Source organism: Corvus hawaiiensis, chromosome 8 (assembly GCF_020740725.1).
Source record: "Corvus hawaiiensis isolate bCorHaw1 chromosome 8, bCorHaw1.pri.cur, whole genome shotgun sequence".
NCBI lineage: Eukaryota > Metazoa > Chordata > Aves > Passeriformes > Corvidae > Corvus > Corvus hawaiiensis.
Window position 1 is genome coordinate 13,434,513 of NC_063220.1, and position 21,694 is coordinate 13,456,206.

The 21,694-nt window shown below is 64.0% G+C and overlaps 3 protein-coding genes across 9 annotated transcripts; 2 read left to right on the plus strand and 1 right to left on the minus strand.

Annotated features, from left to right (window-relative positions):
* The first annotated feature begins 34 nt into the window (after positions 1 to 34).
* LZTS2 (leucine zipper tumor suppressor 2) lies at positions 35 to 7,357 on the plus strand. Of its 3 annotated transcripts, none has more exons than XM_048310912.1 (6): positions 35 to 94; positions 2,401 to 2,469; positions 3,524 to 3,964; positions 4,325 to 4,840; positions 5,372 to 5,641; positions 5,732 to 7,357. In XM_048310912.1, the coding sequence occupies exons 1-6, from the start codon at positions 65 to 67 to the stop codon at positions 6,407 to 6,409; spliced, it is 2,004 nt and encodes a 667-aa protein (XP_048166869.1). In that variant the 5' UTR covers positions 35 to 64; the 3' UTR covers positions 6,410 to 7,357. The 3 variants fall into 3 exon arrangements, with proteins under 3 accessions (XP_048166869.1, XP_048166870.1, XP_048166868.1); XM_048310913.1 differs by lacking the exon at positions 35 to 94 and adding an exon at positions 842 to 860; XM_048310911.1 differs by lacking the exon at positions 35 to 94 and having other exon boundaries at positions 1,983 to 2,469.
* On the minus strand, positions 7,217 to 15,204 carry PDZD7 (PDZ domain containing 7). Of its 4 annotated transcripts, XM_048310908.1 has the most exons (17): positions 15,073 to 15,204; positions 14,032 to 14,439; positions 13,708 to 13,848; positions 13,143 to 13,317; positions 12,626 to 12,802; positions 12,255 to 12,402; positions 11,968 to 12,028; positions 11,089 to 11,514; positions 10,401 to 10,604; positions 10,173 to 10,214; positions 9,828 to 9,985; positions 9,548 to 9,639; positions 9,311 to 9,402; positions 9,143 to 9,214; positions 8,255 to 8,749; positions 7,867 to 7,967; positions 7,217 to 7,732 (listed from the first exon to the last, which is right to left on the minus strand). In XM_048310908.1, the coding sequence occupies exons 2-17, from the start codon at positions 14,222 to 14,224 to the stop codon at positions 7,583 to 7,585; spliced, it is 2,727 nt and encodes a 908-aa protein (XP_048166865.1). In that variant the 5' UTR covers positions 14,225 to 14,439; positions 15,073 to 15,204; the 3' UTR covers positions 7,217 to 7,582. The 4 variants fall into 4 exon arrangements, with proteins under 4 accessions (XP_048166865.1, XP_048166866.1, XP_048166864.1 ...); XM_048310909.1 differs by lacking the exon at positions 10,173 to 10,214; XM_048310907.1 differs by having other exon boundaries at positions 10,173 to 10,604.
* Positions 15,205 to 15,361: 157 nt separating this feature from the next.
* Positions 15,362 to 21,312, plus strand: SFXN3 (sideroflexin 3). 2 transcript variants are annotated; one of them, XM_048310914.1, is made up of 11 exons: positions 15,362 to 15,581; positions 16,996 to 17,162; positions 17,400 to 17,570; positions 17,720 to 17,818; positions 18,082 to 18,157; positions 18,599 to 18,684; positions 19,005 to 19,132; positions 19,258 to 19,307; positions 19,463 to 19,512; positions 19,980 to 20,027; positions 20,309 to 21,312. In XM_048310914.1, exons 1-11 carry the CDS (start codon positions 15,459 to 15,461, stop codon positions 20,403 to 20,405), a joined length of 1,095 nt encoding a protein of 364 aa, XP_048166871.1. In that variant the 5' UTR covers positions 15,362 to 15,458; the 3' UTR covers positions 20,406 to 21,312. The 2 variants fall into 2 exon arrangements, with proteins under 2 accessions (XP_048166871.1, XP_048166872.1); XM_048310915.1 differs by lacking the exon at positions 15,362 to 15,581 and adding an exon at positions 16,375 to 16,444.
* Positions 21,313 to 21,694: the final 382 nt, after the last annotated feature.

The window sequence follows — 21,694 nt, forward strand, 5'->3', positions numbered from 1 at the left end:
ACCTGGAGAGCACCTTTGGGTGCTGTCAGTGCAGGTGTGAGCACCCGCAGGCAGGACGGGGGTGATGGCAGACGAGGGTCCTGGGGAAGCAGAGGTAAGGCAGGGGGCAGTGGAGCTGGGTCAGGGTTCTCGTGGCAATGTAGGTGGGGGCTGTGGGTGTCCCCCCTCAGCCCAAGGGCCCCCTCCATTTCACTGGCTTCCATTTGACCCAGTCTAGTTCAGGTCATGGGGCTCTAGAGTGGAAGTGAGGCAGTGGGATAGCCCAGGACCCCATCTCGCACCTGTCCCTCCATGAGCCATGGAGGGGGTGAAGAAGCTGAGCCTGTGGGGGGGGCCTTAGCTGATCCCAGACTCTGGGGGTCAGGTGGTTTCATGAGGGTTTATTTTATTCTTTTGCCCCCAGTTTGGGTCTCTCGAAAAGGCTGGAGGGTGGCAATAGCTGTAACAACTCATGGGGAGGGATGATGTGATGTCAAGTGGGGCAGAGGCCCCCAGACCCCTTAGCAGAATGCTGGGCTCACCAAAGATTTGCGGAGGGGGCATAACCTAGAGGGTGATTTTCACCCCAGAGGCCTGGGGATACTTTGGGGGTGGAGAGCCTTGAGACGGAGGGCTTGGCTGGGGCAGAGAAGGGCATGAGCTCTGGGAATCCCCCGGAACGGACGTGACTGGGAATGTACCAGGCGGGGGTGCCCCAGGCAGCCCCCGTCTCCCCCCGTGTCCCCCCGTGCCCCGGCCCCTGTCCGGGGGCGTGGCCTCGCGGCGGGGGCGGAGCCGGTGGGGGCGTGGCCCTGGGGGCGGGGCCCGCTCGGGGCGGGGCCGGGGCGCGGCGCGGCGCGGGAGGCGGCGGCGGGGCCGCGGTGAGTGCGGGGGCCGGGTCGGGGGCGCCCGGGGGTCCCGCAGGGTCGGCGGGGCGCGGGGGCGCTCCGGGGAGTTGGGTGGCGGGGTGCTTCGGGGGGAGCTGCCGGCGCTTGGGGTGTTGTGGGGCCTGGCCCCCCGGGGCCGATTTGGGGGGGTCTGGGGGGTCGGCGGCGGCCCTGGAACTCCGTGCGGTGCTTTGCGGATGTTTCAGGGGTACTTCAGGACGGTCCTGCGAATGCAGAGGCCCAGGGGCTCAATGGAGTAGTTGAGGGGGTCGCGGGCCACTTTAGGGGTGCTTCAGGGGCGAGCTGTGGGGCAGTGCAGGCCTAGGCGCGCCGTGGGGCACTTTGGGGGTGTTTTGGAGCACTTTGGGGGTGGTTTAGGAGCACTTTAGGAGAGGTGTGGTGTAGCAGAGGCCCAGGAGCGCCGTGAAGCATTTTAGGGGTGTCGTGGGAAACTTTGGGGATGGTTTAGGGCACTCTGGGGGAACTGTGGGGCAGTGGGGCCCACGGGCGCCGTGGGGCAATTCAGGGTGCTGTGGGGCCAGGATGGGTGGAAGCACCATGGGACGGGCTGGGCACTGTGGGGCTTAGTGGGGCAGCGGGAGGTGGGTGGAGAGAGGGGGGGTGCGTTGGGCGGGCAAGGGGGGCAGCACCATCGAGGGAACCTCAGGATGCCGGGGGCCTGGAGAGGGGCACAGCCGGGAATGGATGGTATCCATCCCGCATGTGCTGGGTATGTGGGGAGGGACAGGGGGCTGATTCTCCCTGCCCTGGGGTGGCCCTGAGGTGCCGTCGAGGCAAGGGGGTCCCCGGGGGCCCGGAATCCCCACAGCAGCTCAGGGTGGGGGTCTGGCCGAGCAGGGACCGAATGTTCCCGTGCTATTTAGGGGTCGGAACGGTGGGATCCGGCAACGCTGTGCTCCGGCCGGAGTGGCTGGAGGTGACGCCACTCCAGTTGGAGACTGGTTTTACTGGGTGGCTGGAGGCCGGGCTGGGCACTCCCTCCCTCCCTCCCTCCCCGGGCGGCGGTGGGACCCTCTCGGCGGGCCGGGGGACTGGGGGGAGGGAGAAGATGGAGTCTCCTCCCATCGCCTTCCTGGCAGGGCCCCAGCAGTGACGGTGTCCCCTCCAGGCTGCGCGGGGACCCACTGTCCCCAGGGGTGTCCGTCCCCTTGACCTGCACATCCTGAGGGCGTTTCGCTGGGGTGGGGTACTGTCCCGTGGCTGGCTGGGCTGGGGGGCCATGAGATGTCCCTTTGGGGTTCCTGATCTCTGATTCCTGTTCCTCTGGCAGCAGCAGGTCCCCATGGCGGGCTCTTGTCCCCACCACACCTTCCGGGGTGACCGCAGCCCACCCGGGGTGCTAGGAGCAGCGCACCCGCCGCCGGGCTCCCCTGCCTCCCTCAGTGCCACGCTGGCACCACCTGCCCTGGCCCTGCCGGCTAGGGGACTTGGGGGGAAGGGGGCAGCGGGGAGCACGGGGATCCTGCTGCCGTTCAGTCCCTTGACCCCCTCCTCTTCCTCCTCCCCGCTTCAGGGGTCGGCGGAGCAGTGTTCACGGTGCGGGGGCCCGAGTGGACCGGACGGATGGGCAGCGGCTGGCGAGGTGAGCGGAGCTGTTGGGGGGGGTCGCCCACCTGCCCACCCAAGGGTATCACGAGCACGGTGTGAGGTCACGGTGCCTGGGGACAGCACGTGCCGGTGGGGGTGACGGTGGCGGGGGGGCTGGCTCGCCGGCATCTCTCCCCTGCCCGCCCCTCCCCGGGCGCTGGCAGGCGGATTGATTTCAGGTGACAGCTCGGCGGGCGAGACCGTGCGGGCAGCGGCCCCCCCCACCCCGCCCGCGCCCTGTGCCAGCCGCAGCCATGTGCGAGATGCGATGAGGCAGCAGGGAATGGATCCGGCCCGTCGGCCGGCTCCCGTCACGCGGGCGTATGGCGTGGGTCGGGACAGGGGGAGTCACAGCAGAGACCGGCAGAGCCCCCCCAGCTGGAGAGGGCGGGAACAAGCCTCCGTGTGTTGGGGCTGGGAAAGAGCCTGGTGCCCACCGGGCAGCTTCCCCCTTGGTGGCCCTCTCCAGGGAGCTCTGTGCCCCACTGTGGATAGTTTGGGGTGGAAAGCAGCTTCTGTGGGGTCACTACTGAGAGGTGGGGGCTGTGGGTCAGAGGAGGTGGCTGACCCTGGTGTGTGGGGCTGTTTCCCACTCTCAGCGAGGCTGCTCTGGTAGGTGCTGGGGGGCAGACAGGCAGGCAGGCTGCCTGTGAGCCAGCTCTCTGCAGGCCTCTTGGGATTTGCCTCCAGTCCTGGCACGCTTCCCGTGGCAGGGTCACGCCAGGGCACGGCATGAGGCAGGACTGCATCGCCACTGCCCTACGCTGCCACCAGCACCCCACAGCCCCTAGCAGGCCCTGGCTGCTCCACTGGGGTGCTGAGGCCAACTTGGTGGTTGCTAGTACCACTCCCCCAACTAATCCTGGTTTTGTTCTGGTTCGTTTGGCGTCTCCTTCTGCCTGCTTCCCCTTGGGCCAACCATCACCTATAAAATTGGGGATGGTGACTGGGGACTTGGGGATTCCCCCATGCCCACCTAGGGATGCTGGCAGCTGGTGGGGCACTGTTTTCAGTGCCCATGGCTCTGATGCTGTCTTCCTTGCCTGCAGGCTGCCTGCGTGCCCCTGCCCGCCGGGGGCCCCCCCACCATGGCCATCGTGCAGACGCTGCCAGTGCCCCTTGAGGCTGTTGCTGAGGGGGCCACACAGCTCTGCGCCGCTGCCCGCTCACCCCCTGCTGCCATGGGCAGCGTGGGCAGCCTCCTGCCTGTCCGGCCTCGCCATGACTGCGCCAGCGATGGGGACCCCTCCACTGCCTCCTTCTGCAAGCAGGAGGGGCTACTCCGGGCCACTCCTGAGGAGCCCCGTGTGTCTGCACCCGGTGTTACCCACTCGTACGCCAACGGGGGCTTCTGTGGTGACTGGCTCGATGCCTCCTCTCCTATCAGTCCCTGTAGCGACTCAGATGATCTTCGTGATGACCAAGCACCAAGTGATCACCTTCGGGGGCCACCCCCCAAGCTTGTACCTGTCTCTGGCAAGCTGGAAGAGGTGCGAGGGGGCAGCATCAGGGTGGGTGGGTGTGTGCTGCGGTCTTGACTTTACACCCTGTGCCACACTGGTATTGTTGGCTCAGATGTGTGAAATGGGGTCATGTGGCCACACTTCTGGTGTCCCTGAGGAAGTGGCAATCCCCATGCTCTTAATGTCCCCTCCATCATGCCAAGGGTGTTTGGGGAGCTCACCTGGACACCCATAGAAAGGGGATGAAGTGGGTGGTGACTGGCCCCTGTCTCCTTTGGGGAGTGAAGGTGTTAGGGCTGGGGGCACCCACCATAACATTCCTAGACAACCCTTCTTGGGGTTAATGGGTCCTACCCAACCCCTCATTCTCCCCTCTTTTCCTGGCAGAATGTGGAGAAGACCCTGATCCGCCCCATGGCCTTCAAGCCAGTGGTATCCAAGCTTCGGAATGCCCAGCCAGGCACACGCCTGGGGCTCTCGGAGAGCCAAGTGAGCCTCACCCACTTGCTGGGTGCTGAGAAGCCTGGCTCTCTGAGCTGCCGTGCCAGCACCCTCTCGGACTCGGGGCGCAACTCCCTCTCCAGCCTGCCCACCTACAGCACGGGCTGCAGCCAGCATCCAGAGGTGGGTGCCCTGCCGACCACCCCCCATGGCCCCCTCGACCCCCCAGGGGGCTGCCGCCCCTCCAACTCGGACAGCGGGCGCTCGTCCTCCAGCAAGAGCACGGGCTCGCTGAGTGGCCGGGGCCGGCCCTCCTCGGAGAGTGGCTCCTGCGGGCGCTCTCCACTGCCTGGTGAGGAGGCCATGCTGGTGCGGGAGCTGGAGGACAAGCTGCGGGAGAGGGAGGCCGAGCTGCGGCTCCTGCGTGACAGCCTGGACGAAAATGAGGTGGCCATCTGCCAGGTATGTCCCTGGTGTCCGCATGTCCTGTCCCTGTCTCCCTCCCTGGAGCACCTAGTGTGGACATACCCCCTTGTTGGGGGTAGGAACCTGCTTTGGGCACCCTTTACAGACCCTTGCAGGGGGATACCTTTTCCTGTGGATCTGGGTATGTGGGTTTTTCCCACCAGTTGGGTGGTCCTATGTAGTCCATGGGGGACCCTTGTATGGCCCATGGCACCAGTTGTACAGACTGGGGTGCCTTATCTTGGGGTTCCCTTTTTTGAATGAGCCTGGGACCTGTGGCTGCTCCCTGCTTGTGATGGAGCTGGAGGAGCCCTATAGGCTTTGGGGGTGCTAACATGGGGGGCCCATCATGCAGACGACTAGGGGAGCACAAGGAGGTGTGTACCACCATATTGCACTCTTCCTGGACCCTTGCTCCATTTGGGGGAGATGTGCTGCCCCCTCCCTGTGATGCCAATCTTGGAGATGGCAGCTGAAGTGGGAGAGTGCCGTGCTGCCCTCCCAGCAGCTCTGCATCCCCTGGCCCAGGTGTTTGAAGAGAAGCAGCGTCGGTGTGAGCAGGAGCTGGAGGGGCTGCGGCAGCATTGTGCGGCCCAGGCGCGGCAGGCAGCCCATGCAGCACATCGGGGGCAGCAGGTCCTGCAGCTCCAGGTGCTGCAGCTGCAGCAGGAGAAGAAGCAGCTGCAGGAGGACTTGGCCCAGTTGCTGCAGGAGCGCGAACTGCTGGAGCGTCGCTGCGCCTCCTTCCAGCGGGAGCGCACCGAGCTGGCACCCCGGCTGGAGGAGACCAAGTGGGAGGTGAGTCACCCAGCAGTGCCAGAGGTGTCAGGGGGCGCAGGCTGTGGCTGGGGGGTCCTGGCCAGCACCTGAACCCCATCATCCCCACAGGTGTGCCAGAAATCAGGGGAGATCTCTCTGCTGAAGCAGCAGCTGAAGGAAGCACAGGCGGAGCTGGCGCAGCGGAGTGCTGAGCTGCTGGGGCTGCGGGCTCAGCTGCGGGAGGCACGGGCACAGCTGCAGGCAGGCGAGCGGCGGGCACAGGGGCTGCAGGAGGCCACCCGCCTCAAGGCGCTGGAGCTGGAGGTCTGTGCCAATGAACTGCAGCGCCGCAAGAGCGAGGCCGACCTCTTCCGTGCCAAAGCTGGCCGGCTCGAGCAGGAGGTGATGGGGCTGCGGGAAGCTGCCCGCGGGCGATGCCCCCCAGGCACCGGTGAAGGGTGCCCCCCACCTGGTGAGGGATGCCCCTCAGCCAGCGAGGAGCCCCGGGGCAGTGCGGGGCTGCGGTGGCAGCTGGAGCGGTTGCGTGCAGAGGTGGCCCTGGAGCGGCGGCGTGGGCAGGAGCAGCGGGATGCCTTCGAGCAGGAACGCGGCACGTGGCAGGGCGAGAAGGAGCGGGTCATCCGCTACCAGAAGCAGCTGCAATACAGCTACATCCAGATGTACCGGCGCAACCGGCGGCTCGAGCAGCGGCTCCAGCATCTCCGGCTTCAGGGCGAGGACCCCCTGCCCGAGCTCTGTGACCCACCTGACCCGCCCTTTGAGGAGATCACAGCCACCGAGATCTGAGATGCTGCCTGCCCTTGCCCCAGGCTTGGAGGGCTGAAGGGCCCTCCAGCCCCTGTGATTTTGGGAGCTGTGGGGCTGTGGGGGGCCCCTGCTCTCCCCCAGCTCTGCAAACTGCTGGCACTGTGAAGGGGCAGAGGAGACCACAGGTGCTGCCCCCTCCCCAGCATTGAAGTTTTGGGGCGAGGGTGTATCAGTGCCCACCACAGGGAGGGGTGCCCGTGAGATATTGGGTCAGGTGGGTGCTGAGTCCTGGCCTTGGGGCCGCCCGGAACTGGTTTCTGCTGATCCTCTTAGCTCCGGGGGATTAGCAGCGCTGGCTTCAGCCAGGGTCACCTTGGGCAGGGGGAGGGCTGACTTGTCCCCTCCCTCTCATCCCTGCTGGCACTGTCACCCAGTCACTTGGCGTGTGCCCTGTCCCTGCCCATGCCAGCCTCCCTCACACCCCTTTGTGTGTTTGTCAGGGAATTCGTTTCTGTGCCATTTTAAATAACTCTATTTTTATAGGACTTACCAAAACATATCACCCCCTCCCAGCTCACACCCCACCAGTCTGTGCCCCCTCACCCCTGCCATGGGGCAGCTTGCCCTCAGTGCCTTTCCCATGCCCTTGCCCCCAGCATCCCTCTGTTTCCCCCCCAGAAAAGCCAGTGCCTCTGTGATACCCAGCCTGCCAGGGGAGAGGGGCGTGGTGCTGCACGTGCCAGCTGGGGACACCCTGGGGACACCCCTGGGGATGGGCAGAGGTGGGGGGGCCCTGCTGGGCACCGGGGGAGGTCAAACCAAAGGAAAAGTCTGGCTGTGCCCAGCTGTGGCTTGGTCACCCCTGGCTCCAGGGGGGGAATTTTTGTACTTTATTTCAGTCATGTCTCGTTCCCAGAGCCTGGCTCGTCCGTGTACCACCCGGAAACGGCGATTAAAAACAAGCCCCTGGCTGTGTTTTTTTCATGACTCTGTCTGCATGTCCAGAGCAGGGTCAGGGACCAACTCTCCTTCCCCTGTGTTGCCAGTGCTACTCTCCCTTGGGTCCTCCAGTGGGCAGCTGCTCCGTGCCCTTGGGGCAGGTCTGGCTCTCACACCCTCTGGCTGCACTGAGACCAGCCACAGCTCAGTGCAGGAATGAGCCATCTGGCTCCTCTGGAACACAGCATGGCTCCTCAAATAGGGGGTGCAGCATCACTCTGGAGGTGGTCCAGGCACCCGCACCACCAGCTCCATGGGCTCCTTGGCTTTGTTGCGGTAGGCCTGGCGGATGATGTCCACAGCCCTCTGGTGCGTGACATTCTGCAGGCTCTCCCCGTCCACCGACACCAGCTCCTGCCCGGCCTGGGTCCCAGAAGGGAAGGCCGCGGGGTGAAGTGCAGCTACTTTTGGCGTGCTGGGGGACTGCCAGCAACCCAGCGGCACCAAGGGATGGGAGTGTCTGCCCACCCCCTGGCATGTGCTGGGACCCCCCCTACCTTGAGGATGCCACTGAGGAAAGCAGCTCCACCAGGGAAGATCTTCTCAATCTTCACCACTGGCTGCGCCCTTGACTCAATACCACCGGAGATGCTGATCCCTGCAAGGGAGCCACAAGACAATCACACCTGGGTAGACTGGGACCTCCACCTGCTCCCAAGCATGGCACCACCTTTCCCTGGGTAGCTGCACCTTTGTCTTGCCCTATTTGGTAGGTCCTGCAGAGATGAGGGGCCAGGGCAGGGACAGCTCTCATTTTGGAGGAATGCTCTGGGGTTTACTGCTTGCCAAGGAGGTGCCACCCATCCTACTGAGGCTGGTGCCAGAAGGGTCCTCACCCCACCCCTGGGGTCCCACCCATGTGCCACGCACCCATGTACCACCCACCCAGCGAGTGCTTCAGCTTGGAGAGGGTGACAGTGAGCAGATGATACTCTTCCTCCTCCTCTTCCTCCTTGCCAGCATCTTCGGGGCCATTGGTAGCTGCCCCAGCCCTCGCTTCACCCCCTGGCCCCCCAAAGAGAGGGGCAAGAGGGGGCCGTGCCCGCTGGGGCTTCCCCAGCACTTCAGCCTCTCTGTCAGGCGCTGTCCTGGGGGGCTCCTTGCGCCAGGTGGCCCGGGGGCTGCGAGAGTGCCCATGCCCCTTGCCAGCGGGGGGCTCAGCCAGCAGCCAGTTGGGGGACTGCGGGCCAAGGGTGGGCAGGGGCCGGCTGGCGGAGGCGTAGGCATCCACTGGCACGTCAGGGAGTGGGGTGTAGGTGCGGGGGTGAGGCCGGCGGGGGCTGGGGGAAGCTCTTGGACGGGCTGGGCTCGCCTGCTGCTCCCCAGCTTCCTCCGGCTCTGGAGTCCCTGCTGGCTTCAGCAGGAATCCACCCCGATAGTCTGCAATGAGAGGGGCTCAGGGATCTCCCCAGGGACCCACAGTCCTGCTCCGTGGGACCCCTGCCACACAGGCCTCCCATGAGTACCCCAAAGCCCTGGGTCCTATGCTACCTAGGGCCCCAGATCTTCCTCATCTAGGGACCCCCAGACACCCCAGCTCTCTGAAGGCACTCCATGTCCTCCTCCCCAAGAACCCCAGCACCCAAGATCCACAGATTGTGCTGCTCCCAGTCTTCCCAACACCCAGGGACACCAGATGCCTTCTTCCCTGGAACCCCCTGCACTCAGGTATCCCAGCTCCCTTTCTCCTCCCCCGAACTGCCCCCGTACTCCCTCCACCCTGCCCCCACTGGGCAGCCTGGTGTCCAGGAAGACCCTACAGGTGGCACTTACCAGGCACTGGTGTGATGAGGTGTCTCTTGGGGGGGACGTCATGGTGGGCCGGGCGGAGGGCAGGTGAACGCACTGCAGTCAGGAAGAGCCCCCAGTCACCTCCCGAGCTGCACCCACCCCTGACCACTACCTGCCCCCAGTCAAGGTCCCTGGGGGGCTGGGATCTACCTGAGCGGCTCTTTAGGGCATCAAAGGCTTCCAGCTCCAGGGGCATCACCATGCTGTCAAACCTGCCCAGGTCGGTGGGAGCCACCACACTCCTGCCAAGGCAAAAAGGTGGGGACAGGTTGTAGCAGCCTCTGGGGTGGAGTGTGATCAGGGCTGAGGGGCATATGTGAGGCTCCACTTCAGTCACACCAGCCTGGGCAATACTGAGCTTCCCAGATATTTCCTAGCAGCACTCGCCTCACGTCCCGCAGCAGCAGGACCTTCTCAGGCCGGTCCAGGATGGCCAGCAGCGGCCGCACCAAATCCTCCACGTTGCCTTCATGCAGGTACTGTGGGCACAGGAGGGGGGTCAGTGGATGGATTCCCCCTCACCCGTTCCTTGGTTTACCTCCCAGAGCTAAGCATGGGCACAGAGTGCTCGCCATGCCCCCAGGATGCAGGAGCTTTCCAGGGACGAGCCCAGGGTGGCAGCGCTGCCCTGCCTGTGCCCCGCCTCCACTCTGCCTTCGGTGCGTACCCGGGAGCAGTGGCGGAGCACGGCTGTCACCTCATCGGGGCTGAGGAGACGTGCAGCAGTGTCCTGGATGTGCGGGAGCCGGGCCTCAGGGTCGCTGCCGTTGGGCTGCAGGGTGGTGATGCCCATGGGGCCCAGGATGGTGGCACGCCGGCTTTTCTCTGGGGAGGCACAACAAGGAGGGGTGGCCAGCGGGGCAAGGACTGCCCCAGCCAGCGCAGAGAGTTCCCCATGCCCCCCACCCCAGCAGCTCACTCCACACCAGAGCAGGATAGACACACGCAGCGCAGGGTCAGGCGCATGCAGAGCCTGCCCCACACCCCCCGGGCACACGGGCACCCCCGTTACCCCGCTTCAGGCTCCGGATGACAATCTTCTGCACAGCGCCTACTGCAAGGGAGATGGAGAGCGATGAGTGCCCAGAGCAGACAGCAGCATCACCGCTCATTGTCAAAACTGCATGCTTGGGGAACCCCTCCTTATGCCCTCTCTGTGCCAGGGATGCCACAACAGGCCCATAGAAGGGGGAACAGTCCCAGGTCGAGTCCCTGTCTGCCCTGTCACCCAGGCTGATACCTCTGTCCCCGTCAGAACGCCCTGGGGACTTGGCGCGGGCCCGGCGATCAGAGCCAGGGGCCTCCTGGCTGGGGGGGGCCCAGCTCTGGCTGGTGGCACGGCCCCCCTTGAAAAAGAGGTTGACGAGGGTCTTGGAGCGGTGCAATCCTGGGGGACCACCTCGTGCCCCTTGTCCCTCTGGCTTCTCCTTCTTCCGCTTCTCCTCTGTGGACAGAGAGATGGGGGTGTTGAAGTGGAGAGGAGAGGGGATGCCACCCCAAATCTTGTCTGGGGGCAGGGAACTTTGGGGGATTGGAGGGGCTACTGGGAGACACTGACTGGAAAGAAGTCCTTCTGTGGGGTGCAGTGGATCACCAGGGGCCATAGGGCTGGGCTTTGGGATGCCTGGCAAGCCCCAGGGACAGAGCTGGGGCTATGCAGGGTTATAGGATACCCAGGGCTGGTGGCCAGGGGGCCATATGGGCTATAAGGTGCCAGGGTAGGGGCCAAGATGTTTGCTACAGGAAGCCCAGGAGGGGGGGGCAGGTATCCATGTGGGTCAGGGACTATAGGATGCTTGAGTCAGGGACAGGCTGCCCACATGGCGCAGGGCCTGAGCTGTGGGACTCCCAGGGCTGGGCGTGCGGGGTTGGAAAGGGACTTCAGCCAGGGTTGAGTCCCATGTGTGGGGCTGTGCCCCAGTGCCTACCAGCGACAGTGAGGTCACTCTGGGAGCGTGTAATGGGCTGCCGTGGCCGGCTCAGCGCCAGCAGAAGCGCCGTCTTGGGTGAGTGGGTGAAGGTCCGGCGTGGGTGGGTGCCGGGGGCCTCGCGGGTGCCCTGGCCCCGGATGGCCGTGTCCCGCAGCAGCTCGGGGGGCCGCACTGTGCGCCGTGTCTCTGGCAGCCCCTCGGCAGCTGGCTCGGTCTGCATGGCCCGCTCGGCATGTTCCCGCACCCAGCCCCGCCGTGGCCCGTCCTCTGTGGAGATGGCTACATCCACAGTGCGGGCTGGGGGCACTGGGGCAGCTGTCCCCAGCCCATTCACTGCCCCTGGTGCTGGTCCCGAGGAGTAGGAGGAGATGGAGGAGCTGGTTTCTGATGTCTGAGACAGCTGTTGCAGCTGCCCGTTGGTCACTGCAAAGGCACAGCAGGGACACACTGTGACACACTGTGGGCCACCTAGAGCTCCACGTCCCTCCCGAAGACCGCAGACATGTGGGGAACCCACAGGGCCATGGGGACAGTGGGCTGTTGGCCATTGCATAGGGATCATCATGTCCTCTCCAAGAAAGTGGACATGCAGGATGCTGTGGAATCACAGGGACCACAAGGCTGCTGGCTGTGGCAGGGGGCTCTTCATGTCTCCTCCAAGGATGGGGGACAGGTGGGACCTTGCAAGTCCATCAGGCCTGCGTGTATGCTAACAGTGGCACAGGGAGCTCTGTGCTCCCTCCAAGGCCTCAGGACCCCATGGCATATGGACCTTCTCCCTCCCTACAGCAATCAGACATCACATGCATGGGAGTCCCAGCCCCACCGTGCCCCAGCCCAGCGCCCCTGCCGGTACCCGCGCCGCACTGCCCTTACAGCGACTGAGCCAGCAGTACTCGGCCACCAACTCCTTGTAGGCAGGGAACCGGCCTGTCTCCTAGGCACAGGGGGAGAGGACAAGGGGGTCAGTGAGTGCCGGCTGCCCCAGCGAACTCGATCTGGTGCCAGCCATGAATAATGCATCCCCCCCTCCCACCCGCCTGAAACCCAACCAGCCAGCAGCTGCACCAGCCCCCAGCACTGGGCTGAGCTGGGACAGTGCCAGTGAAGGGACGTGCCAACCACTGCCTCACACGAGGGTCCATGGGGCAGGGTGTGGGTACCTTGATGGTGAGCATGATGTGAGTCTGCCCCTTCAGCACCTCCACTGCCTTGCTATGGCTTATGTCTTCAAACTTGACTCCATTGGCTGCAAGGACTTGGTCTCCCACCCGAATGCCGTTTTGCTCCGCCAGCCCTCCGGGGTCCACCCTAGGGCAGCAGGGGGGCAGGATAGGACCAAGCACTTGCTGGAGTCCTGCTCCTGCCCCACACCTCCTCTTGGGCGACCCCATGGCTCAGCACCCATGGTGGTGATGCCCACAGTCTTCTGAGAGTGGGGTGAGGCTCAGCCAGAGAGGAGAGGCCAAGCCCCAGCGTGGGCCCAGCAGAGATTGGGCTGTCACAACCCCTTCATGCCCCAGGGCAGCCGTACTTGGAGACGTAGATGCCGAGGCCGAACTCTCTGCCACCGCGGATGTTGAAGCCCAGGCAGTAGTCATCGGAGGTGGTGTAGAGGTGGACGATGCGTCGCAGCCCGTCCTCAGAGCCGCTCTCTGATGGTGTCGAGCCGCTTTTCTCTACTACCAGGCGCCTATTCACCACATCCACCCTGGAGCATGGGTACAGCGTAGGGGGGTCTCAGGGATTTGGCTCTTGTCCTTCAGCAGGATGGGACCATTGGTGGCACCCAGTGGAGGAGAGTGACGGGGATGGGGGATGTTTAGGATGGGGTTTGCACCCACCCTACCTGCTCCAGACCTTCCTATCCCATCCTGTACCCCACCCTGGTAGCTCCCCACCTTTGCCAGAGGCTTCTGATGCCACTCCACCCTGGGGGTCCCCCAGCTCTGGGATCCTCCCTGTTGCCCAGAATCCTCCACCAACCTCCCCCAGCATGCCCTCCATGGGGTTGGGTTTTGGGGTGCTGGCATGGGATATGCCCTGCTCACCATGCCGTCTTCTCCTTAGAGAACTTGATTCCTGGCACACGGCCCATCCGCCGGACCACCATGCGGAGACGGTTGTTGCCAGTGAGGACCTTGACAGCGCTGCTCATCGTGATGTTCTCCAGACTCACACTGTTCACCTCTGTGATCTTGTCACCAACACACAGCCCAGCCTGCTCTACAAGGGACACACGGCTCATCTGGGCATCTGACCTGGTACTGATGCCCTTTTTTGGTATCCCCTCCCTCAGTGTGTCCTCAACCTGGTCCAAACCCTTTGGGAAGAGATGCGGGGGTGCCTGAGAATTGCACTGAGTGGCTTGTCACCTTGCCGTGGCTTGGGGATGGAGCTCAGAGTCATTGGCACAGGGCTGTCTGCTCCTGTGTCCTGCCCTTCACTTTGGGCAGCCTGAAAATCTCATGGCCAAAGGCAGCAGGGAGCAAATGGTGGCTTTCCACCATGAAGGGTGGCATTGTCGCTGTGGTACCATGTCACTGGGAGCTCCTTGAGAGGCTCTTGTTGGCATGTGCCTATCTTCACTGGTGTCCCTCACCCTGACCCTCTTACCGGCAGTGCTGCCCTCCTCCACTTTGCTGACAAAGATGCCCAATCCATGCTCGGAGCCGCCACGGACGCTGAAGCCCAGTTTGCCGTCCACGCTCTTCTCCACTGTGATGGCATTGATGATGTCACTCTCGTTGCTGCTGGCTGTGGGGACAGGGGAGCAGATGAGTCACCCACACTGGGTATGAGCAATGGCAAGGGGTGTCTCTCTTGCTGAGAACATTCCCAGGCCCAGGACAGCCCTCCCTGTCCCTAGTCCCAGGGGATTCAGCCGTTGGGGCCCTCCTGGCCACGGGGGTGGGCAGAGGGCTGGGACATCCCACGCACCTTCGATGGGGGCATTGATGAGGATGACACGGCCCATGGGGGAGGCGGTGCGGCTGCTCCGGGTGGTCCCATTGAGCAGGCGGCTCTGCTTGCTGAGGAGGTAGCGGGGAGCCAGGCTGGCTTCGCTGCTGGAGCTCCGTGACCGGCTGCCTGTCGTCATCCCCGACAGCACTGTGTCCCAGTCCTGGGCCATGGTGGAGCTGGGCACTCCGGTGTCCCGGCGTCTGGCTCAGGGCTGGCTGTGTCCTCACAGGGCCAGGGCTGCCCGTCAGCCAGCAGGGGACATGGCATAGTCCAGCAGCACATGCCCGGGCTTGGGCACCGCTCTCTTTTAGCAGTGCAATGCTGGGGGCAGCTGGCCTGGGTGCTCGCCGCTGGCAGGACAGGTCCCAGGCGCAGCAGCACAGCCTGGAGGGACAAGGAGCTTTGTGGCCCCCTCCCTGATCCCCTCCCGTCCTATGATGTCCCGAGGATCAAACTGTCACATAGCTCTTGGGTACTGCCGTGGGGGTGTGGGCACAGGCTGCCCTGCCCTGGGGTAAGGATGCTGGGGTGCAAAAGAGCTCTGCCTGGCAGTGTAAATCCGGAAGAGGGGATGCAAAGGGGCTTTACCTGACAGTGTAAATCCGGAAGGGCTCCAGAGAGGGGACACGGGGACATGAGCTTTATGCTGGAGAGCAGGACCTGACCCCTCTGGCCATTCCCCATCCTCCTTGGAGCCCCTCTGAATTCCCAGTGCCATGGGGCTGGAGATAGGTGCACCAGCCCCCAAGGCAGTTCCCGCGGGGATTTTCCAGGGGTGGGTGAAACGCCACCACAGTGTCCCCCCCACTTCATTCCCCGCTCGCCCCAGCCTGACCTCAATAAATAAGTGATGGCCCCGGCTCCGGGGACACGCCGGTATCCCCGCCGCTGCCAGCCCCCCACGGCGCCCACCCATTACCCCCCGCCAGCATCAGACGCGGGTGCGCCCTTCCCGAAGGGGCACAGGGGACCCCCTACCGCCGTCCCTCCCTCCCCCCCGCCCCGTGCCCTCCTCACCTGTCCCCATGGTGCCACCTGCGAAAGAGACACCTGGCAGCAGGGCGGGGGGGAAGGCGAGGCCGGGGGACAGTGCCGCCTCCTGCCCCCCCGGCCGCGGGGATTGGCTTTCCCTGCGGGACCGGAGCGGCCATCGGGCGCGGGAGCTGTCAATCGAGAGCGGCCGGGGCTGGCCTTGCAGCTGGCGGAGGGGGGGCAGTCCCGTGTGTGTCCCCCGCCAGGGGGTCTGGGGGCGCGTCCCCCCGCGAGGCTCGTGTGGCAAGGGATGTGGTGTCCCCCCTGACCTCCTCCCTTAGCACGGAGCATCCCAGGGGCACACAGGGGAAACTGAGGCACGGTCAGGGGAGGGTGGGGTGTCGTGTCCCCCAGCTCCGCTCCCTCCGGTGATGCGAGCCGGTATCCCCCCGTGTCCCCCTCCCCGGGGGGCATCGCCTCCAGCCCGGGCCGGCCGTGACCCCCCGGCGGGGCCCGGCGCCGCCAGCGCGAACCCGACACCGCGGCGGTTTCAGGTGATGCGCGGCGGCCGCGGGGGCTGCGGGGGGGCTGCGGGGGGGCGGCGGGGACGGGGGCCGGCGCGGGGGGGCCGCCCCGGGGCAGCCCCCCCCGACAACGCCGGGGTGAGGGGCTGGGGGGGCACGGCCGGCGTGGGGACACGCACCCACATGCACACACACCCCATGCACCCACACGTCCACGGCATGCGTGTTCGTGCCCTTGCGCGCACTCACAGACACCCACGGAGCGCCGCACGCGCGCGGCCGCGGCCCCGCTCACACACACGCGTGTGCCGGCACGCACCGCCCCACGCACGAGCCGGCGCCCGCGCCCACGCCCGCGGAGGCGCGGCCCCCGCGCGCTCCGGCGCAACCACCGCGACACGCGTGGACGCCAACGCGGCGCGTGCGCGGCGCTACGGGCACTCGCGGGCGCGTAGCGCGGGCATCGAGACCCCGAGGGACACGCGCGCGGCTGACACGGGGACGCGCGGCTGACACGGGGACGCGCGGCAACGCGCACGTGAACACCCACGTGCAAACACACGCGCACCCGAGCGACCGGAAGCGCCGACGCGCGAGCACACGCGCGCGGTCACGGGCAGGCACGTGAGCGCCCACGGGCACGCCCACACAAGCGCGGGAGGGCCACGGGCGCCGCGTGTGGCTCGGCACGTACCGCTCCCCCCGCCGCCGGCCCCGGTCACGCGTGGTCCCCGCCGCCCCCCGCACGCCGCCCGCCCCGCCCCGCCCGGCGCGGGGCCGCCCACCCGTGACGAGACCGCACGTCAGCGCGCGCAGGGCGGGAGCGGGGCGGCGGCGGCGGCGGCGGCAGCGCGGGCACGGGCACGGGCACGGCGGGCGCTGCCCCGGGAGTCGTGAGTGCAGGGGGTGCCCCGGGTCCCTACGCAGGGAGGGTCACGCGTGGCGGGAGGGATGCTCGGCGCGGGAAGGACGGGAGAGGAACGCCGTTTCTCGCGGGGAAGGGTGGGTGTGGGAATAGAGCCGTGCTGCGTGTGTCGGTGCCTTGCCGGGAGGGACATTCCTCCTTCCAGTGCCCTTCCTCGCTCTGCTCTCCCGGTGCTGGCAGCAGGTGTGGCCCCGAAGTGGTGGGTCTCTGTCCCCTCCTCTGTGACCGGCGTGCTCTGCTGGTCTGGGGCGTCCCTGACTTCTGGTGACTGGTGTAAGCGAGGTCAGGGGGTTCTCGCTGGCACATTGCAGGGTGCCGTGGTGGGGTCACACCACCCACGAACTGCCCTATGTGCTGGGTGGACTCAGGAGTCGCTGCTGAGCTCCATTACAAAGGGGCTTCCTGTTCACCCCTTGTCCCCCCTGGCTGGGCGAGCACCAGAGCTGCCGCAGCAGGGGTGCGGAGGGGGACACACAGGCACCACATCCCACATAACCCTTTCATCCCCTGACCTGTCAGAAAATGCCACCATCCTTGCCTGCCACCATCAACATCCAGGAGCCCCGCTGGGACCAGAGCACCTTTCAGGGCCGGGCCAAGCACTTCTTCATGGTGACTGACCCCCGAAACCTGCTGCTCTCTGGGGCTACACTGGAGGAAGCCCGACGGGTAGTGGAGGACTACAGGTATCCCCTGGGAAGACAGATGTACCCTCAACACTGCTCCTGGGCAGGATACAGCCTTGGGGCTGTTCCCAGGAGTGGGAATAGAAGTGATGCTGGCCCCCCTGGCCAAAGCAAGCCCCCAAAACTGCCTGGCTGGTCCCTAAGGCATCTCGCAGCTGCTGCAAGTAATGTGGGGGACCAGTGAGGCCATGTGTGCTGGCAGAGGGTCCTTCAGCAGGTGTTACCCTTACCTGGCAGGGCAGGCACCGTACACCCTGGGCTGACAGAGGACCAGCTTTGGCGGGCAAAGTACATCTATGATTCGGCTTTCCACCCTGACACGGGCGAGAAGATGATCCTTGTGGGACGCATGTCTGCTCAGGTCCCCATGAACATGACCATCACTGGTTGCATGTTGACCTTCTACAGGTACCTCTTCCCTCCTCACCCCAGGACCAAGAGGATGCCTGGAGGATCCTCCTGGCTCTGGGGTGAGGAGGGGACACATGTCTCATACCCAGCTCATGCTGTAGGAGCATGGGTGGCATCCCCCAGTGTCACCCTCCTCTCTCTGGCAGAACCACACCGGCTGTGCTGTTCTGGCAGTGGGTCAACCAGTCCTTCAATGCCATTGTCAACTACACCAACCGCAGCGGGGATGCACCCATCACCCCCAGGTAAGCATCTTTCTGACTAGGTCCTTGAGGCACCCCAAAACACCAGGGGGGTGCCTTGAATAGCAGGGAACTGTGAGATGGGATAATGGGGATCTGGTGAAGGCAGAGATGGATGCCAATGGGGCTGTCAGGGTTGGTGGTACAGCTGGGAGAGGAAGCCAGAGGTATCCTGGTGCTCTTGAAGGGCATGCTGTTCCCTCCTTTGGAGGGACAACTGGGATGGGGAGAGCCTGGCTTACTGGTGTCACTTTCTGCTCTTTCAGCCAGCTGGGGACAGCCTATGTGAGCGCGACCACGGGGGCAGTCGTCACAGCACTGGGGCTCAAGTCTCTCACCAAGGTAAGGTGATCCTTGGCCATCATGGTTGGAGGGACCTGGACCCTCCCCATGGGATCTCCCTGAGCTCTGAGCTGAGCAGGAGATTCACGTGGAGTGGGGGGAAAAATGAAGAAAAGGGGTTTGCTAAGGTTGCCCTCACAAGGCAACTGTTCTCCCCAGTGAAGGCCGTGGAGATGGCCTGTCCCTCCAGCCTTACTCCAGATGTATCTTCAGGCTTCTTTCACCCCTCAGCCTCTTTCCAGGCCTGGCAGGGGACCTGGGACCCCCCACACCCTTTGGTCTATGCAGCTTTTACCAGCTGGGAGTTGCAGGGGAGGAGGGGACATTTTTCCTCTAGTGGGGCTGGGACACCCCAGGGTCTTGCAGGAAGTCTTGCAGACCCGGGGACAGCCAGCTCTGCCCCCAGACCCTCTACGTGACGTGTTCCTGCTTTTCCCCCAGCACCTGCCAGCCATCATTGGCCGGTACGTGCCTTTCGCGGCTGTGGCAGCTGCCAACTGCATCAACATCCCGCTGATGAGGCAGAGGTGAGCCCTGGGGTGGGACAGGCTTGCCTCAGGCTTCACAGGCACTGGTGGGGAATGCAGGGACTTCCTTCCTGGCCCTTAGCATGGAGGGGGTTGGCTTCAGGGTGCAAGCACCTGATTGTAACCCAGGGGGTTATTGGTCCCCGTACAGCCCTGTTGAGGACTGCTCCCAAATGTGAATGTGGGTCCAGCTGAGACAGTGCAGACAGTGGATGGGGTACAGGAGGGTGCCAGCCTTCCTTGGAGACATGTCCCTGTCCTGTGTCCTGATCCCCTCACCCTTGTGCCCTGTGGCCCCCTCACCCTCTCTGTCCCTGCAGAGAGCTCAAGCTGGGGATCCCTGTCACGGATGAGAATGGGAACCGCCTGGGTGAATCCACAGCAGCAGCCCAGAAGGCCATTTTTCAGGTGGTGGTGTCCCGCATCGGCATGGCAGCGCCGGCCATGGGTGAGTGTCCCCTCCTCCACCTGTGTTGAGAGATTGCAGCTGATCTCTGGCAGCGTGGGATGGGATCCCACTGCTGGCAGGGACCTGTGAACACTGGGAGCTCATCTCCTTCCTCCCTGCCTCAGCCATTCCACCGGTGATCATGAACATGCTGGAGAAGAGAGCTTTCCTGAAGGTACCAGTGAACCTGGGATGGGAGGGTGGGCGTAGGGACATCCACCGAGTGTGGCACATTGTTGGCACCCCTCAGGGCTGGCACCCTGTTGGGAAATAGACACCTTTCAGCCCTGTCCACTGCACTGACACACATCCTCTCCCTGTCCCTGGCAGCGGTACCCGTACCTGAATGCTCCCCTGCAGGTTGGCCTGGTGGGACTCTGGTAAGTCACCATCCACTGATGGGCATCACTGCCCCAGGTGCAGACCAAGCCCAGGTGTATGGGACAGTGCTGCTGGGAACTCTGCTTGGCAGTGGGGGGAGAGAACTGCCCCAAAGTTTCTTAGGGGGATGCCAGAGCTTGGCCAGGCTGGTGGCATCCCAGGCAGACAGGATGGGATATAAGGTTTTGGGGCTAGGAGTTGTTTTGCTTCATCTTGGTGTCTCTCAGACCTCCCATGGCTCCTGCGCAGCATTGCTGTTCCCCCACATATTGGGGGACAAGCTTTGCCCCACCTCAGGAGCCAGATGCAGGGTCTGGAGCTTGGAGAGGGCATCTCCGTAGCCCTTTCCTGGCTGAACACCCAGCACAGCTCTGGGCTGCCTCATTGCTGCTCTGGGATCAGGCCGTGGGTGGGTGTGGGTGATTTATGCAGCCCAGCTTCACCTCTCCACATCTTTCCCTTGCAGTTTGGTGTTCGCCACCCCGCTGTGCTGCGCACTCTTCCCTCAGAAAAGGTACAGACAGGCACTTTTCCTGCACGTGTGGCTCCTGTATGGGCAGGGGGTGCATGGGCTCATCGTGCTCTCGGACTCCCAAGAGATTCTTTGGCTTCTTCTCGCAGTCAAGGGCTTGAGCCTGGGCACACACATCTCTGTGCACACACAGCAGTGCAGACCCAAGGGTCTGTGCTGGGCCATGGGGACAGCATCTCCTTGGGGTGCAGCAGGTAGTTTCCAACCTGAGGCCACTGGTGGGTATACCCCCTCCATCCTGTGTATCCATGTTTCCTCCGCAGTTCAATGCCTGTGAGCAGCCTGGAGCCTGAAGTCCAAGATCAGATCCGGAAGAAAGATCCATGGCTGGAGACTGTCTACTTCAACAAAGGGCTCTGAACAGGCTCCTGTGGTGGCCGAGATGTGTCCCACGGAGCTGCTGGGCCAGCGCATCGCTGAGCTTCGCCCTTCGGATCCCTGTGGGGCTGCCGCCGCTTTCCCTTGGCCCTTGCGTGTCTGTAGGTCCCAGGTGCTCAGCCCTGCTTCCTGGGGTGCCTGCAGCCGTGCAGCACCACACCAAACCCTGTCTCCATGCCCGGCTCAGCCCTGCTCTGGGGACCTCCTGGCTGGCACCCTGGTGCACTCTTCCTGTGCTTACTCTGCATGTGCCTGTAGCTCTGTGCAGTGCACAGGGAAGTGCGGGCAGCGACACCAGGGACCTTGTGAGCTGTGGTGGAGGAGAAGAAATGTGGGGTGGGGAAAAAAATGGTGCTCCCCAGCTTTAGGAGGCAGCAGAGAATCAGCAATTGAAGGTAGAACACCTCTGCAGGCACCCTACGGTGCCCAGCGGTTCAGCAGCTGGTGCCTGGGGGTGGCAGAGCAGCTTTCGGAGAGGAAAACTCCCCATACCTGAAATAGCTGGGGTGAGTGATCAATTGCTCAGTGGCTTGAACTCAGAGTGAGGGGGCTCTCCCAGCCCAGGCATGTGCTCCCAGCTCACCTTCTGCTCTCCTCTGGGCTGCTCTGGGGATTTAATCTGGCTTTCTGCTGCTTCCATCCCCAGAGCAAATGGCACATTCTAATCCCAGCAGAGTCTTGGTTTTTCTTCTCATTTTAATGCCATCTGTGTTCAGGGCTGGGCTTCCCCTGAGGGGTTACTCTACCCCCTCCTGGAGTGCTTGCTTTCAGGTGGACCTTCTCAAGTAGCTTTAAGTGCACTGTGGTTTCCTCTAGATATTTTTGATATACATATAATGTACCTATATATACACCAAACAATAAAGGCAGATTGTTTATACAAAACCAACAGCAAAGAGAAGCGTGCTGCTTGCTAGTTTGTATATGGTGGAAAGGAGCTGCTGTTGGGGTGAGGATGGGAGCAGGAGGGAGGGGTAGGCTGGCTTCTGGGGTGCCTCTGCACCCCCTGGGGCTGGGTTCTGCTCCCTGCTTTCCAGCTTGCTGCCTTTGCAGCAGCTCTGGCTGGCCTGGTGTGTGTTTAAGCTTATCCAGCTGTCAGGAGGGCTTTTTTTAGTACAGTCGGCTTTGGGCCTCGCCGCTGCACAGAGCTTTGCTAAGCTGCTGCCCTGGATGCTTCTGGTTTGGAGAGGCCAGAGCGTCACCCTGGCTCTGCCCACACTCACACCCCCTCTTGCAGCCCGCTTACAGGACAATCGGGGCCCTGCTCCTGT

Excerpts from the sequence above, each read along its gene's own strand:
- LZTS2 (XM_048310911.1), top strand. The coding sequence starts at position 2,170 with ATGGCGGGCTCTTGTCCCCACCACACCTTCCGGGGTGACCGCAGCCCA. Across the intron at positions 3,965-4,324 it reads TCTCTGGCAAGCTGGAAGAG|AATGTGGAGAAGACCCTGAT; the intron begins GTGCGAGGGGGC and ends TTTTCCTGGCAG. Across the intron at positions 5,642-5,731 it reads TGGAGGAGACCAAGTGGGAG|GTGTGCCAGAAATCAGGGGA; the intron begins GTGAGTCACCCA and ends TCATCCCCACAG.
- PDZD7 (XM_048310907.1), bottom strand. The coding sequence starts at position 14,224 with ATGGCCCAGGACTGGGACACAGTGCTGTCGGGGATGACGACAGGCAGC. Across the intron at positions 12,029-12,254 it reads ACATCATGCTCACCATCAAG|GAGACAGGCCGGTTCCCTGC; the intron begins GTACCCACACCC and ends CCCTGTGCCTAG. Across the intron at positions 11,515-11,967 it reads GTACTGCTGGCTCAGTCGCT|TGACCAACGGGCAGCTGCAA; the intron begins GTAAGGGCAGTG and ends GTGCCTTTGCAG.
- SFXN3 (XM_048310914.1), top strand. The coding sequence starts at position 15,459 with ATGCGAGCCGGTATCCCCCCGTGTCCCCCTCCCCGGGGGGCATCGCCT. Across the intron at positions 18,158-18,598 it reads GGCTCAAGTCTCTCACCAAG|CACCTGCCAGCCATCATTGG; the intron begins GTAAGGTGATCC and ends CTTTTCCCCCAG. Across the intron at positions 20,028-20,308 it reads GCACTCTTCCCTCAGAAAAG|TTCAATGCCTGTGAGCAGCC; the intron begins GTACAGACAGGC and ends TTTCCTCCGCAG.